A 15747-nucleotide genomic window follows, 5' to 3' on the forward strand; every position below is an offset into this window, starting at 1 on the left:
GTTACACTTTGTGGATGAAAATCCAAACAGGTTTATTGGAAACAGATGTTGAGAAGCTTTTTTAATAATAAAGACCTTGTTCCATAATTTGTTTTCAAATAATATTTGGTTAAAATAAAACTCCACAGAAACAAACTTTAATGTAAATGTTGGGATCGATATGTTGTCAAAAATGTCATTCATAGGGACCATCACATTTCTTTTTCATTTTAACTGCACAAAAACATGCAAATCAAAAATTTGACAACTCTAATTTCTGCCCAAAAATCCATCTTGTACAGTGCTTCTTAAAAAATTATAAAATTTTGCCGCTAGGAAAAAGTGTATCAGGTTTTGTGCATTAATATCACACCAACGTTATTTTTATAATTTTCCATGGGACATTTTTGTAGGCCACATTTTTGAGGAGCAAGTGTGCCAGTTTTTTTTTTTTATAGCTTTGCCAACTGAAACTAATAATTTAAAGATCAGAGGTTCCATAATAAACAATTTGTACGTGTCCCAGTGATAGCTCCAATATTATCATTTGCGGTTTCCCCAGCAGACCCTCGCGCCTTTCTTTTTTTTTTTTTTTCTCGGGTGTGCCGCTTCCAATTAGGCCCAGATTGTTTCCCAGAAGCGTCCCTCCGCCTTTCTCCTCATGGCGCAGGCACGGCGGCGGGAGAACCGAAGGTACCCCGCAACGGGAGTCCTTGCAGTGCCTACTTTGCGTGGGAAACTGAGGCTCATAAAATGTCAACGGTGTGGCACAGGCAAGTGAGTACGTTACCAAACAAACACATATTACAATTGTGGCCTGGCTGTTACACTTTTCACACGTGTTAATCCGAAACGGTAGCGTGGCGCCGAGAGCTGGGGCAAAACCCCGGATGTAAGCAAAAACGTTTTTTATTGTAGTTTGTTTTCATTTTCAACATTTTTTTAACAAAGAGTTTGAACAATTAATGCCTAATAAATACAAAACGAGAACAAACAAGAAATTTGTTAGTTGAATATATCCCGTGATGCATTGCGTCATCGAGTTTGTTGTCTTCCACCGCCCGTCCATTTTGTGTGTAAAGCGGTTCCAAAATACACGTAAATACAATTATTTCGAATGTTTCATATTTGCTAAGTATAAATTCTATGGTTCTATGTACTACACATTCATGGCTTTTAATTAAAAAATATATATATATCATATATTGTTTTTGCTAGCTATCCCGTCATGCATTGCGTTGTAGTTCTTTTGAATATTATTTTTGCATCCTTCAATAGGGGTATGGCTAAAATATAACTGCCACATATTTATTGAAAATGCACTTTAGAAGTGAGCAGCATTGTTGTTGTTTTTTTTTTACAGCCATACAATAAATCACTGGTGCAACATTATACACTGGAGAGGGACAGTGAATGATTCCTGAGGGCAGCGTTTCTCAGAAAGAGGATTAGAAGGCAGCCACAACAAAACATGCCCTCCTTTTTCTTCCTATAGATTGTTGCGTGTCGTTAGATGAGCATGACTATTGTGCACGTGATGCAGCATTGTCTCTTCAGACTTCCAATGAAATCTCACTTGTAAAAGGGAAGTGGATCATAAACTGTTCAGTCACACTGGTTGACTTGCAAATATTTCTTTTTCATAAACAATTTTTACTCATGAATAATGTGAAGTGGATATTTCCAAGCAACTGCTGAAGTGGATATTTCCAAGCAACTGCTGATTAAATATAACTTCTGTCATAGAATTACACGTTGCTTTGGAAAAATGACGTAAATTTAACGGTTATTTTCATACAATGCTTTTTTTCTTTGCAAGTGATACCACAACCTTGATGCATTTTGTTTTTTTAATATAGAAAAATTATATTAAATTTGCATGTTTTTTTTTTTCATTACGCTCGGCCCTGGCTCCACCAGTCTAAACACGGTATTCTGATCCATCTCAGGGGGTGGCCTTTTTATCACCTGCTGTCAACTGAAAATGACAGTTCCCGTGCCTCAAGTCACAACCAATCACGGCTCAGCTTGTGAACATCACGTGACCAAACTCCGAAAACAGGTAAGGCATGTAATCTACAATGTTATATTCTCTTTTTTTTTTTTTTATATTACTAAATTTGAGAGAGTGACAAATTAATAGGCTGTGCAAGCAAGAATCTCCTTTTTGATTCCTAAAACAAATTCTTAGTACACGTTGCATTCCACAATTGTTGACTGTTTTTACATGCATGTGTAGTATTTCAAAAATTGTTCGACCAGTTCCCGTTTTACGGTAAGTTCCATTTCATGTCACACTGGTAATGGTACCCATTTAGATTTCCCAAATGTTGCCTCTGGGAGGAGGAAAAGAAGCTTTCCTGGAACTTGTGCATGTAATTGTTTTGTTTTATTTGCGTCTTATCAGCAGAACAGAATAGAAATAGGCCGCATTTTACGACTTGTAAGTGTGAATATGTGCAGACAATAAAAGGCTTCTGTCAATGATTTGACACGTTAGCAGAAGTTGATGTAATGTGACCGCCCGGATTGCCAGCATTCATTATTCCACTTACTGGAAGGGATGGACTTTGATTTTGGGGGGTGGCGGGTGAGAAGGAAAATGTGGCATTTTGTGCGCATTCATTGACTTGTGCATTTGTGTGTGTGTGGCTTTCATTCTGGGAATTCTGGTTGTGTGTTTGTGGTGTGCCAGCATTATCTCCTGCGGGAATTTTAACAAGTGACCTCACGTCTCATTACGTTGTTACCCCCACCACCACCACCACCACCAAAGCTTGTGGTGCACATTCATAACGTCCACATTTGACGGCAAAGCTTTCTGAAATGGCGCAAGGTGTTTAGTTGACCCGCTGTTCGGAACTCACTGTACCGGTCCTTCTAGGATTCCTAGCTGGGAAGTGGGAGGGAGCAAAACAATAATAAGAATTTGAAAAAAATAACAGCAGGCAGTGCTTTTGGAGTGCCTCCAGAAGAATTTCCTGTCGTTGGGGAGCGCCCATTTTGAAGGGAACAAAAGGAAATGGCTTGAATGCTGTTTGAGTGATAGTGTATCATTTTGGTTTTCATCTTCTGTAATTGTTTTTTCTTCTCCTCCTCCAATCACACCATACTGTGAAAAACAACCTGGTGTGGGCGCCGTCGAGTGCCATGAGTAATTTACTGAAGTGCTATCAAGCAGTCACCAAGCAGGTGCATGTCACAATGTCGGCAGGCGGACTAACTTTTCAGGTCAGCGCGCAGAGGCTGACAATGACCCCGTAAAGTAAATTCCGAGAAGTGACTTTCGCCGTCTCTCTGTCAGGTGGTTGCCATAGCGACTCGCGGTATGGAAAGTTGTAGTGCCAAATATGGCAAACTGTTTTTTTCTATTTGTTTGTGGAAGATAAATTGATATCTGCTAGTGCTGTTCACAAATTGAGGAGTGAGTTGGCCATTAAAAAAAACAACGCTGAATTATTAATGCCTAGGATCCAGTCAAAGTGCAGACAAAGCAAAAAAGATGGCACTACATTCTTAGATTTGCAATTGTGGCAGAGTCAAAAAATACGACTGGTTCATGAAGCAGATTTGAAGCTTCATCATCCCATCACTAAAAATAAGACGGGGATAAATCATAAGTCATGAGTCTGAGCTCTTAAACATCACGATTAACCTTAAAGAGTCCCTGTAAGGAGGTCAAGTTTATTCGTGCATGAGCTTGTGTGCATAAATGTAGAAATGCGCTGTCATGTACGAAGTCATACTCCCTAAATAAAATAAGGGAAGTGTGTCATGCTGTGTGATGGACACCTTGGCGCCAGGCGTGACTTGTTACAATGTTGCAATGATGTCAAAATAGGCGAATTGTTGAATACATTTGCGGCTTACGTCATTTATGACCTTCTTCTTCCCCTTTTGCCATTTAAGGATACAATTTTGGTGTCATAGGATGTCGATAGTGTCGTCACCCCACCTGCATCGCAAACAAAGGCTCCATTGAAGCGTGCGAAAATGGCTCGCGCTCCCCTCGTATGATCTCATTGTATGTGTGACCACATTTACGCGCTGAGTCACGAAAATGGCTTCCTGATGGCATCAAAGCAAAAGGCATGTGGCGTCCTGAAACATCTGCCAGGTGAAGGAGGAAAGCTCCTTCAAAAGAAAGTCTTTGAAACGCGGCAGTGCGCGGCGCTCGGCTTTAGCTACTTCTCAAGTAGTCGTCGGACATTTATACAGCAATCTGGCTATCGTGGAAGCATCTAGCCATGCTTCCATCCATCCTTGCAGGTGTGGGTCGTGTTAACCTTTACACACACTCGTACACGCGCACGCGCGCACACACGCACTTTCTATTTGGAAACTTCTTACCGGCATGGTACAGGATCCGATTACCGCCTGCATTTGCATAGCCTCATCATGCGGATAACAATTTGGACCGCTTGTTTTGTATATGAATAATGCGCGTGTGTCTTTATACGTGCGTGCTTGTGTGTGTGTGTGTGTGTTCGTGTTTAAAAACCACAACCTTCTCAGCTATCAGCGCGGTTGAGTCTGAGCTGCTGTTCCAGCGCAGACACATTCATTAGCCTTCTTCCCAATGACATCAGCCTGCTATTTCCAGACCCGCTGGTGGGAATCAAAGTCCATTCTGAACATCCCCATTATGTCACCGCCTCCTCCGTCTCCCGCCACCCGATACTGATAAACGGACGGCGGCGGCGGTGCCAGGCAGCCCGGGTCGGATCAATCCTAATACCGCCATGAATAACAACGGCCCGTTTTCAGCATGAGCTCTTTGCCAGATAGGCATTTTTTACTCGGGGTGTGTGCGTGTGTGTGTCTATGACCTCATGACCTTATCAGGGTTACAAACTCACGCTATTTGTTTACGATAAAGATGTGAGAAAAGACAACTTATAAATAGTATTCTGACTGCTGTATGTCTGACTAAATAAGTACTTGGATTTCCAAGAAAATGTTCGCATCGTTGCAGGAAGAAGAGCTGTAAGCCCAAAAATATTTCTCAATCCACACTTTTAATAGCACCTATTGTAAGCGAATATGTACGTAGAAATTTGTGTGTCAGGGGTATGCATTGGTCCAATAAAAGACGATTTTGATACGCATTTCGATTATATGATGGGTGCGATCCGATTTTAGGAGCGTTTATTTGAAAGTGAAACGATTCGGCGGGATTTGAGAAAGAATGAGACGCTTTTTGTTTTACAATATACGCTTGTTGTTGTTGACGCTTGTTATTTTGGAATAGAAATGAACGTGTCAGTAGTTTCCCTTCAAGATACTGTTTCGTTCTCCAGTAAAACATGATTCGACATATTTTAAACTGAAACGATTCGATACAGTCACATCTTTTGAATCAAAAACGATTTTTGATGGAGTTCTTTTTTTCTGACTACACCCTAATCTTATCTTTAGTTAGCTGGAATTGTGACAATGCTTCCTAATCAGTTCCTTGAAATCTCTCCTTTAAATCTACATTCGTCCCCGTCACGTGTAAGTGCTCGAGTTTCACGCGGAAACGATGGTCCTCGCATGTTAGGAAAGCTTGGATATGTCGTCAATGAGGAAAACGGGAACAATCCAGAATGTTGTGAAGCAAGTACGCTTGAAGTTGCGCAAGTTTCTCCCACTCGCTGTATTTGGCATCATGAAACAAGACAACAAAAAGGCCCGAGTGTTGCAAGCGAGATTTGTGTTGCTTCAAATGATTTTCATCCGCAATGTGACTACATGACAAGGCGTGTGTGTGTGTGTGTGTGTGTGTGTATGTGTGTATATGTGTATGTGTGTGTGTGTCAAAGGTGATTAATCATGGCAGTCTATTCTTAATGACACCACGTTTCTTTCCCGTAACATTTCAGGACAGCTAACAAGTGATGAGGAAGTTTCAAATTCCTTTAATTACCTTTTTATTTTGCACATGCACATTGTCATCATTTTTTTTTTTTTTAATTACTGTAAAGAAACAAACAAACAAATCAACCTGTGACGCATCATGTGCTTCGCGTGTCAGCAATGAGAACACTGGCTGTAATTACAACTTTGAGCAGTTGTTTTAGTAAAGCGTCCGATGCCAGGAAGAACCACAGTTAAGCGCTTCTGCAACATGTGCTTTCGCAAAAAACAACAACACTCTTTTACGCACGTCTCCTTTGTTTAGATGCAAAAAGAACTCTTTAACTTCCTCTTGTAAAATATATTAAATACACAAATGTTTGTGAAAATTAAAATATACACTGAATAATTCCACCGGAGGTTTTTGAATTATTTTCTTGGCTCAAGTTTCATTACAGTTATACCTGATTCCAGATAATAATAGTAATTACCTTAATAACTGATGTAAAAGGTGAGTGGAATGTTTTGGAAATACAAAGTTCCTTCATCCGGTTCTACCACTACGGACGTAATTCGTTTGTACCAACAGGAGACTTGCTATTGTGTGTAGTGCTGTAATATCGGGTTTTGTGACATGCATCAATGGTAGGACTTATTATCTGCATGCTGCATTGTGCTTTTTCCCAGAAGAGGCTTGTGACAGTAACAATATGCACCGCCGCCCTAAATAGCACTCTTGTAAGAAGCAGGCGCCCGTGTGAAGCTCTGCATGTGTTCTCCAGGCCTCGCCCGTCCTTTCTTGTCTTCTGTGATCAGTTTTTTTTCCAGTTTTTAACTTTTGCACTCAGCTAATTAACTTCACAAAACATATTCCGTTCGCAGAACAACACATTGCTTTAATTTTGTTAACTTGTTAATGCTAAAGCTAACATGTTTTTTTTAAATCCTGAGAATTAAAAATGGAAAAAATGCTAACTATTTAAAACATTTTGTCTATGTAGCAATCTTATTAGCTAGTTAGCTTGATTTTGCAAAAGTTAGCTGAGGTCATTAGGTTAGCGCATTCAAATATCGGAGTTCTTGCAAAATAATGAGAACTAGTTTAGTTTTATCTGCCATGCATTATTATTGCTGTATAGCAATTTAAAATGACTCTTTGTGTCATGTATTACTTTTCACTGTGCAAGTGAGAAAAATCCAGAAGACAAGCATATGCGCAGTACGTATTCTAATTCCCTGAAGGCGACAAGACAAACAAAATGTTCCAGAGAATTCCTGGAATTCTGCGACACGCACGCATGCGCGCACACACTCGGCGGAGTCAACACACAGCACGTGCTTTTGGTGTGAGGATTGCACTCTTGAGAAGGAAAAAAAAAGAAAGAAAATAAAGCAAGAACAAGTCTCGTGGCTTGACACTTCCCATCATTGACAGTGAGAGAGGATCAGTGAGCAGGAAGAGATTATCAGTGATCACATAGCGGCCAAGCCTGTTGGCTAAGCGGCACCGCACGAAAGAGGAAGCCTGCAGGTAGACACAGGAAGTGACTGCACATCTCCAGCTCATGACGGGAAGGCAGCAGGAAGGATGATGAGTGCGTTTCGATGCCAGGAAGCTGCCACCTGGGTGCGTGGCACGTATGTAGCTTGCTAGCATTACTAAATTACCGAGTCCAAATTCATTGGCCAAAATTTACAGTACATATTTTAAAAATGGAATCACCCTTTTCCTATTTTTTTTTTCATTGTATCCAGCCTAATTTATTGCTTTATTTTTTTAAATCAAATGATCCTAGGTTTTTTTTAAACGTTTTATTTCCTTTTATTTTCATATTTTTATTAAAAACACATTAAACAATGCCTTTCATTATTACAGTTTTGTTAAAATATCAGCAAGGAGTAAACTAAATAAGCCCACCCTCAAAACATCTCATTTATTAATTGTATTTACTTAGTATGCTTTTTTTAATTAGGAAAAAAAAATAATTTAGCCCACTCCAAACATTACTCCCCCCCTAATTCTGCCAACAAACAACCAGGCAATGAAAGCTTCCCTGGCAGAGGTAACAATCCCTTCCTTAGCAAGGCCCTGACATTCTGCCTGCACGACAAATATTTAGTATGAAAACATTATTTTTTTTTCGTTCGTCATTCCAGGGGGAAGAATTCCTGCAAACTTCCCGTGTGTGCCCAACGGCCTTTTTACGGGAATGGTGAGCGAGGCTACATTTCTGAGTCAGTGTGGGAAAAAGCAGCTGTTTTTTTTTTTTGAAGCGGTTTAAACCCACGAGTTGTCATGGACTAGACCTCACTACATAATTAAACTGACTGACTTTGCATAATAATGAACCAGTGGACTTAAGCGCTGGCGTTTTGATTGGGTAGAATCTTCCATTTCTTTCTCATGTGGTGAAGCAGCATGTGGCTCAAGTGTTCCAAGTAGCCGCATACAAACCCACTTTTGTGTTCACAAGGCCATTCAACTTTTTGTAAAAGTGGGACAGCAAGTCAGAAGAGTCTGTGTTTTCCCAATATGTATTTCAGTAAAATTCAAAGTACTGTATTTCCACAACAGTTCTCTTTTTAGCTGCTTCTTGTCTTTGAAGGGCGAACGCTGTACTTAGACTTCCCTTTCTAGGAAGTGTGTAAATTACAGTGTGTGAGATGCAAGGTCATAATAGCAACCGAGCCCCCCCCCACATATGGAGTCTTAGCTATGTCAGGGATTGGGGGAGGGAAAGTGAAAGAGTCGGGGGGTTGCTTTGAACGGGGACGTTAAGTACGTGTCTCACCGCGATGACACAAGAGATTTTCTGGAAACGAGTTCCGACGCTATCTGCCCATCCCCCTGTCCCCTCTGAATCAGACAACACCTGATTCCTCTGTGGGTCCAGCTGGCTACCCGCAAGGCCCCCCCACTCTGCCCCCCTGATGCGCCTCTGCTCACATCTGATATCATGGCTCATTTTTGCATGAGGGGCAAATGAGATCAGAGCCAGCAATTCTTGCTGTAGGTGAAGAATAGATATTTTTATTATATTAATTCCAGACTGATAATTGATTTTCTTGCTAATGCTGTCAGTAATAATGATGACTAAATTATTGAGCTGGTTCAGGAAAGCCACGGCGCTGGAAGATTAGCTGAGCCTTCTGCCGCAACTCGTGGCTGAGTCAGCAAGGCAAAGTCTAACTTGTGTCCAGCGTGAGCACCTTCTCAGTCACAAACACGATTGCCAAAGACGCACATTGTCTTTACGTAAATCTTCTGGAATCACCATTGCTCACTCCAGACATTCCAATAACATCCTCCTTATGACCCATGCACCGGTGAGAAGTAATCATGTATTTTCAGGTATTTGTACATTTCAATTTCTAATTATTTATTTTTAGTACAGGAATACTAAAAGATGAGTACTTCTAAATTTACTTCAAGCCGTCAACTCTTATGTTCTGTACAGTAGAAAGCTTTCTCACGCGTCTTGTGTGATATGAATTCTAGCGCCCCCTTTGGCCAAGCTGGTTCCTGCAAGTTTTTTTTTTTTTTTTTGTGGAAACCTCTTACCGTGAATTTCTGCGAAACTGATTACACAACCAAGCCTTTCGGCACTGTCAAAGTCCTTACCTCATAGCGAGACAATAAAGAGGAACTTGTACCATGCAAATACGCAATTGCGTACAGCATAACCTGTTTTTTTCTGTTTGATGTGGCGATAAAATAATCAAATGACGGATGAATAATAAAAGTGAATTCACCGACATGGGGAGGGTGAGTGAAAGAGAGAGAGAGAGAGAAATAGAGTTTCCTGTCAACTTGCCAGCGCCTTACTGGAAGGAGGGGGGAGGGGGTGGGGCCTGCTAGCCCAGCAGACGCACATTGAACAGCATGAGGATCTGTATAAAGGCAGCCCTGTGCTTCCAAGCAGGGCGCAGACGCCTTTCACAACTGCTCCAGCGCGCTCAACTTTGTCAAACTCCCACAACTGGGATAGGAATTTCAATTTCAAACCAAATAAGAAGGCACCTCATCACCGAGGAACATTTGGACCATTTGGATTTAAATTTTGAAAAGACTTTGGAACAAGAGGTGAGCATCTATCTTTTTTTTTCCCCAGACTTATAACTTTTAAATCATGGATGTGGATATTATTGCTAGTATGTTTATCTCAGTTAGTTACAAAATTAAGAGACTGCCCCCAAAAAAGTAATTGAAAAAAAACTTTTTAGGGGGAAAAAAAAACAACAATGCTCCAAATAACCAATATTTGCAGTTTAAAGCTCAAAATAGCTTTTATTATCAGTCTCTTAATTTTTTCCAGAGCTCTAGTTGTGTCTGTGAGCGACTAAGGACTTCCCGTGCAAATTTCACAATAACTTTACTGGAACTGACCGTGGTGCCTGAGGCAGAGGCTTGCACAAACAAAAAGGACTTACCGGATTTGCACGCCATCCTAAATGGGAACGTATGATTCAAAGGCGTTAAAACAAACGAGCACTATTCTCCAGTCGCACTCACAAGTTTCACTGCCAGGAAAAACCTAGTCAAGCTGTCGAAAAGCTCATTGTTTGACTCCAAGGTGACTTTAAAGTACCTTTAGCTGCAATCAAAAGTTGCTGTACTTGAGCGTAACTTCAAATTAGGCAAACGGTACTCTCATCATCGCATTTTTACCCTCCAAAAGTTACATTTATACTTTTATAAGGATCCAAAAATGAAATTGCCTCAATTAAGTGGACCCTATCACAAAGAAAACAGGAGACCCTCATCTTAATTATTTGACTCTAAAGTCAAAAGTTTATTTAGTTTAAAATCCAGTGATGTACTTACTGGACTGTGATTGGCCGATTATATTATTAGCGAAGATTCTTGTCTGGTCTGATCCTGACACTTAAACTTTTCTGTCGTGACGCAAAGCAATATTATTTCAAGCAGTGTTTCCCAACCTCTCTTGCGCCAAGGCTCAGATTTTCCATGGCAAAATGTCACAAATAGTGGAAAGCCGGGTTAATGACGTATCTTGTGCCGTTTTTTTTTTTTTTTTTGGTGGTTCCTGAATTAAATATAGAAATTGTACAATACATTGGTTAAGATAAGTTCGGTTGTATTTAACTTTAGAGTTTTATACACAGCATCCAGACTTGGTGTGCTCACCTTGCTCCTCTTCCCGCTTCCTCAGGTGTCACCTCCTCAGAATACTTTTGTCCCAGTGTGGTCTTCTGCGGTGCCGCCCCACCTCTAGCACCACTCCACATAGTGGCCACAGCGCCATGGTAACTCTCAGCAAGGCCTACTCCGCCATGAGCAGCAGCCACTTGGACTCTCCCGGCATGCGGCTGCCTCAGCGCTACAAGACGTTCACGTCCAAGGCTCAGTACCAGATGGTGCTGGCCACTCTGCGCAAGCTGCAGGAGAGCGGCTTCTACTGGGGCGCCATCACGGGCAAGAACGCCAACAGCCTGCTGTGCGCCGAGAAGGCCGGCACCTTCCTGGTACGCGACAGCTCCGACAACCGCCACCTCTTCACGCTCAGCGTCAAAACGGCGGCGGGCACCAAGAACCTGCGGGTCCAGTGCGACGCCGCCTCCTTCTACCTGCAGACGGACCCCAAGAACATCCACGCCGTGCCCCACTTTGACTGCATCCTCAAGCTGGTGCATTACTACATGCCCCAGAGCAGAGGGAACGGACGCAACGTGGACTTTATTTACTCTGGCGGCGAGAAGGTGCCGCTGGAGTTGATCACACCGCTGGCGTGCTGCCCGTCCACCTTGCAGCACTTATGCAGGAAGACGGTGAACGGACATTTGGACATTTCCTCCACAAGGGACCAGCTGCCACATCCTCTGAGGCAATACATGCAGGATTATGACTCTCCCATTTAGAAGCTCATTCCAAGTCTGAGGGGAGCCACAAGGGAGGGAAGGACAGCTAGCCAGCCAGGAGTGAAGTTCCCGGCGAAGATGACGCACAGTTTCCCTCCGCTAATGATGCTGCTAACAATGTTCTGTGAGGCCTCGATGAACGCGTTGGCGCCCGTCCATCCGTCCAACGGCAGTCCCCGGGATGGCCGTCCCAGAGCGTATTCTGGGAGTTTGTTCGACAAGAGCGGTCGCACCTTTACAAGGGCTGAACTTTGGGCTGAATCCTCCGTGACGGGAGATTCACATGGTCATATTTTGTATTTTTTGAAACTCTTGGCACTGACAGGAACGCCACTCGCTCGCCAATGAATGTATTTAAACGAGACGAAACAAGGTTGTCTTAATCCACTGTCTTTTTTTTTTTTTGTTTGTTTGTTTTTTTTACAACTCCATGTTTACATTGAAGACAAAATCTTTTATAAAGATGTACTTAAGATGCTTGAAGGTTGTCTGCTGGACACAACGATTTGCACTTATTTATATGTGGACAGACATTTCAGTAATTTATAATAAAGAATGTTATTTTTTTACTGAGCTGCATCTTGGTGTGTGCTTTGTTTCCCACACTGTTGAATGGCGACTCTTGCATGGAGGCTTTAAATGTCATGTAGAGGCAATCAGCCCTAATTATCGTACAATTAGTAGAAATCATGCAAATGAGAAACTGCATCTCTTGGCTTAAAATAGCTACATTACAAATCAGTTAGGCTTATAGTAGTTTTTCTAGTATACATTTTAAAAAAAAAAGTGTTAGCCCCTTTAAAAATAACCTATTAGTATGAGCACAATGCAAATTAAATACATTCCATACAAATTCAAAATATGTTTACTTCTTAATAAATATAAATTATGTATACTGTTTTTATAGTAATATGTATACGTAATATAGTATACATAGTACACATAAATATTATACAATGACATCTTCAAATTTGTTTATTATAGAAAGAAAACATGGAGAGTGTGAAAATGATGGGCCCAAAACAGACCCTTGTGGAACACCACAGGAACAGACAAACTGGTTAATGGGGACCAACAAGCAACAAAAAAAGTATACTCTGGGCTCTCCCTTCTGAGCCGTTTACTTCATGTAATACCCTGACACTTCACCCCAAATCATTTTACACTCTTCACGCACCATAAATATCTGTTCAATTGATTAATTAAATGTCAACACCATAACGTTTAAACCAGTTTAGATTCCTAATATGGTGACAGATGCTAAAGGTGACATGAAATTAAATTATAGGCCATATTCTGTAATGTATAATAAAAAGCTTAATTAAATGTCAGAATGAATTAAGTTATCAGACTTTGCACTCGCTGTTTGTTGATCTTATCCGAGCTTCCTTTTATTCATCTTGTGCTTCCTCATTGAAGTCCATGGAGTAAACAACCATCAAAAACAGATGACATCCAGAAGCATTAAGGCGCTCTATATTTACAGCAAGCTGCTAAAATGACGGATGTGCAGGAATCCACAGTAACCTCCCGCGCTGTTAACGGGAAAAACCGCTCGGGCTTGGACCTGCTTCCACAGCACTTTTGCTCACAAGCAGTCTGGGCTCTGATTTGTGAACTGTCAGGAAACAATTAGAACTTCCTCTGTACCTCTGCAGCATATTGATACGAGACTAAATTAAGACGTGGGTGTAATTCACTGCATGCCTATTTTGTTTTTGTTTTATAGTTGTAGCATTTTGAATGACGTCGTCACGTTGTGTGCAAGGCCCGCCGGGCTGGGCTTTCCAAAGTATGCGAACAAGTAGTTGAAGCCCGGGAGAGCTTCTGCCGAGCACTATAAAAAGCAGCGTGTTGCTCTGAGGAAATTCTCTGGTAGGGGCGTCGCGTGACCGCTGGCGGATACTAAATATCCGTTACCATGGATACATAGATACAGTACACGCATTCTTTCTGACTGTTGTGCAATTTTCACTTTGTGGAAACGTGACAGACTTACAAAGAATTTCGGTTTCTTCAGAATTATGAATGCAATCTGTCTCACTTAAATGTGTTATTTTGTTGTGTTGCAATTGTTTGAGTGTGTACGGGAACAAATTGGGAATGGGCTCAAAGTGACAGGAATTCAAAGTGGAAGACTTCCTGTGTATTTCCTGACATGGGTGAAGGGGACTTTTTTTTTTTTGTGCGACTTTTCATGATAGAAGTATAATGCTGCGAAATAAACCAACCTTTGGGGGCTGAATTTTCAGAACATTTACGACTGGACTATGGAGCCATTATCCTAAAAAATGTAAATGGCCACTTAGATGAAACGCTTGACTCCCTGTCTTTGCGGTTATGGGTTTTTGACTTTTTTGAGCATCCACTTAAGCTATAAGTACCTACTCAATTGTTTGTTGCTAAGGTGCCTTCAGGGGCTGCATTTTTTAAAACATTTACAGGTGTGCGTTAGAGCCAGTTTTTTTATGGAAATGGCCGCTCTCAACCAAAATAGTTGACTCTCTGTGTTTTTTCAGGCTTGTATTCTTGAGACTTTTTTTGCGCATTTACTCATGATAAAAGTGCCAACCAAGTTTCATGTTGCTGAGTCAAACTGACTTTGCAGGCTGAACTTTCCCCCAAAATTTGTGGTCTGAATTAAGCCAGTTTTGGAGGGAATACTTCAAACCAAACCTTCAAATTTGCTTTGCTTTTTTTTTTTTGTGTGTACCCACCCAATTTCATAATGCTTAGTCAAACTAGTTCTAGGGGCTGGATTTTCAAAACAATTTGGAATGTGCTTTGGACTCTTCCTCATGTAGCCTTTGGGGAATAGACTTTTTCTGCGTCTTTTCATAATAGATGGGCCTACCAAATTTGATGTTTCTAAGTGAAACAGGGTTTGGCGGCTGGATCAAGTTCATATTCCATGTGACTTGAAGTTGAACTATTGGTCTGTACTAAACTTCACAGAAGAGGGAGAGACTGTATCGCATGTCAACACAAGATCATTTTCACCTAACGTGCTCCCTGTGACCTCAGCATGTCAAGGCGGCGTTTTTATACGTGCGAGTGAGACGGGCACAAGGCAGCCGAAAGTGGCTTCCCGCTCGTCTTTCCACCGGCTCGGCCTGTTTACAATTCCACAACTGCCGGTTGCCATGGAGCGCGGTCGTCAATGAGCTCCAGATGCCAGATAGCACGGAGCGGGCCAGAATCTATGAGTCATCACGGACCAGTAAGTCCCGCCCACCCCTTCGGTCCAAAGTGTCTTCTCCGGGCACACTCCTCCTGTTCCTCCATATTTTGTGATTTACTGTCAGCCCCCCTCCCCCGTGGATCCACTGCCATGTAAACTTTTATCTGCTTCATCCAAGCATGCAAGATGCTTCATCTTTGCGTCACTTTGGATACATTCCAGCTGAGAGAAAAAAAATGCGCCTGAAGGTTGTTCTGTTAAAAGTAAAAACAACAACACCGCAGTAATTTGTTTCGGAGTCCAAATTGTGACGAGCACATGGCAGCTCACCAGGAGAAGCTAGAATAGTGTTCCGTCTTGGCACAAACAGATTGACTCTCGAAGCAGTCGCCAAATCCAAGTTCTTTGTTCCCAAAAAGTTTCTTTCGAGCAACATTTTGTTTTGACTGAGTGGAGTGCCATCCCACAGCAGTGTGCGGTGCGATAAGGTTTTGGTGATCCCTTAATTGTCAACTTGCAGAAACATAGTTGGCCAAATGTTTTCCTTGGAATAACCCAGAAAAAGTTTCAAAACAACATCAAAAAAGTATTTCACAGGCAACATTGTGCTTTTTGTTGCCAGTGGGAGGATAGCAACCAGATTGGATTTAGGTCATGACACAATGTGGTTGGATACCCCCTCGCAGTCATGGCTTTACGTCACATCGTGCATGACACTGAACACTTTCACAATGTCTGTCGTCGAGTAAATGTAGTCCTTGCACATTGCTAGCTCGACATAGCGGAATCCCATCCCACAACTTTGTTTGCGTGTGACCAGACAGTTAACCTGTTTTAATTCCAGTAGTTTGTGCTACCATTTACCGCTC

General features: G+C 41.7%; 1 protein-coding gene across 1 annotated transcript; it reads left to right on the forward strand.

Moving 5' to 3' along the window:
* Positions 1–9717: 9717 nt before the first annotated feature.
* LOC125983913 (suppressor of cytokine signaling 3) lies at positions 9718–12270 on the forward strand. The gene is made up of 2 exons (XM_049745639.2): positions 9718–9901; positions 10992–12270. The coding sequence occupies exon 2, from the start codon at positions 11083–11085 to the stop codon at positions 11695–11697; it is 615 nt and encodes a 204-aa protein (XP_049601596.1). The 5' UTR covers positions 9718–9901; positions 10992–11082; the 3' UTR covers positions 11698–12270.
* Positions 12271–15747: the final 3477 nt, after the last annotated feature.

The sequence above is a fragment of the Syngnathus scovelli genome, chromosome 16 (assembly GCF_024217435.2).
Source record: "Syngnathus scovelli strain Florida chromosome 16, RoL_Ssco_1.2, whole genome shotgun sequence".
Classification (NCBI taxonomy): Eukaryota; Metazoa; Chordata; class Actinopteri; order Syngnathiformes; family Syngnathidae; genus Syngnathus; species Syngnathus scovelli.

Coding starts and splice junctions, on each gene's coding strand:
- LOC125983913 (XM_049745639.2), top strand. CDS start 11,083: ATGGTAACTCTCAGCAAGGCCTACTCCGCCATGAGCAGCAGCCACTTG.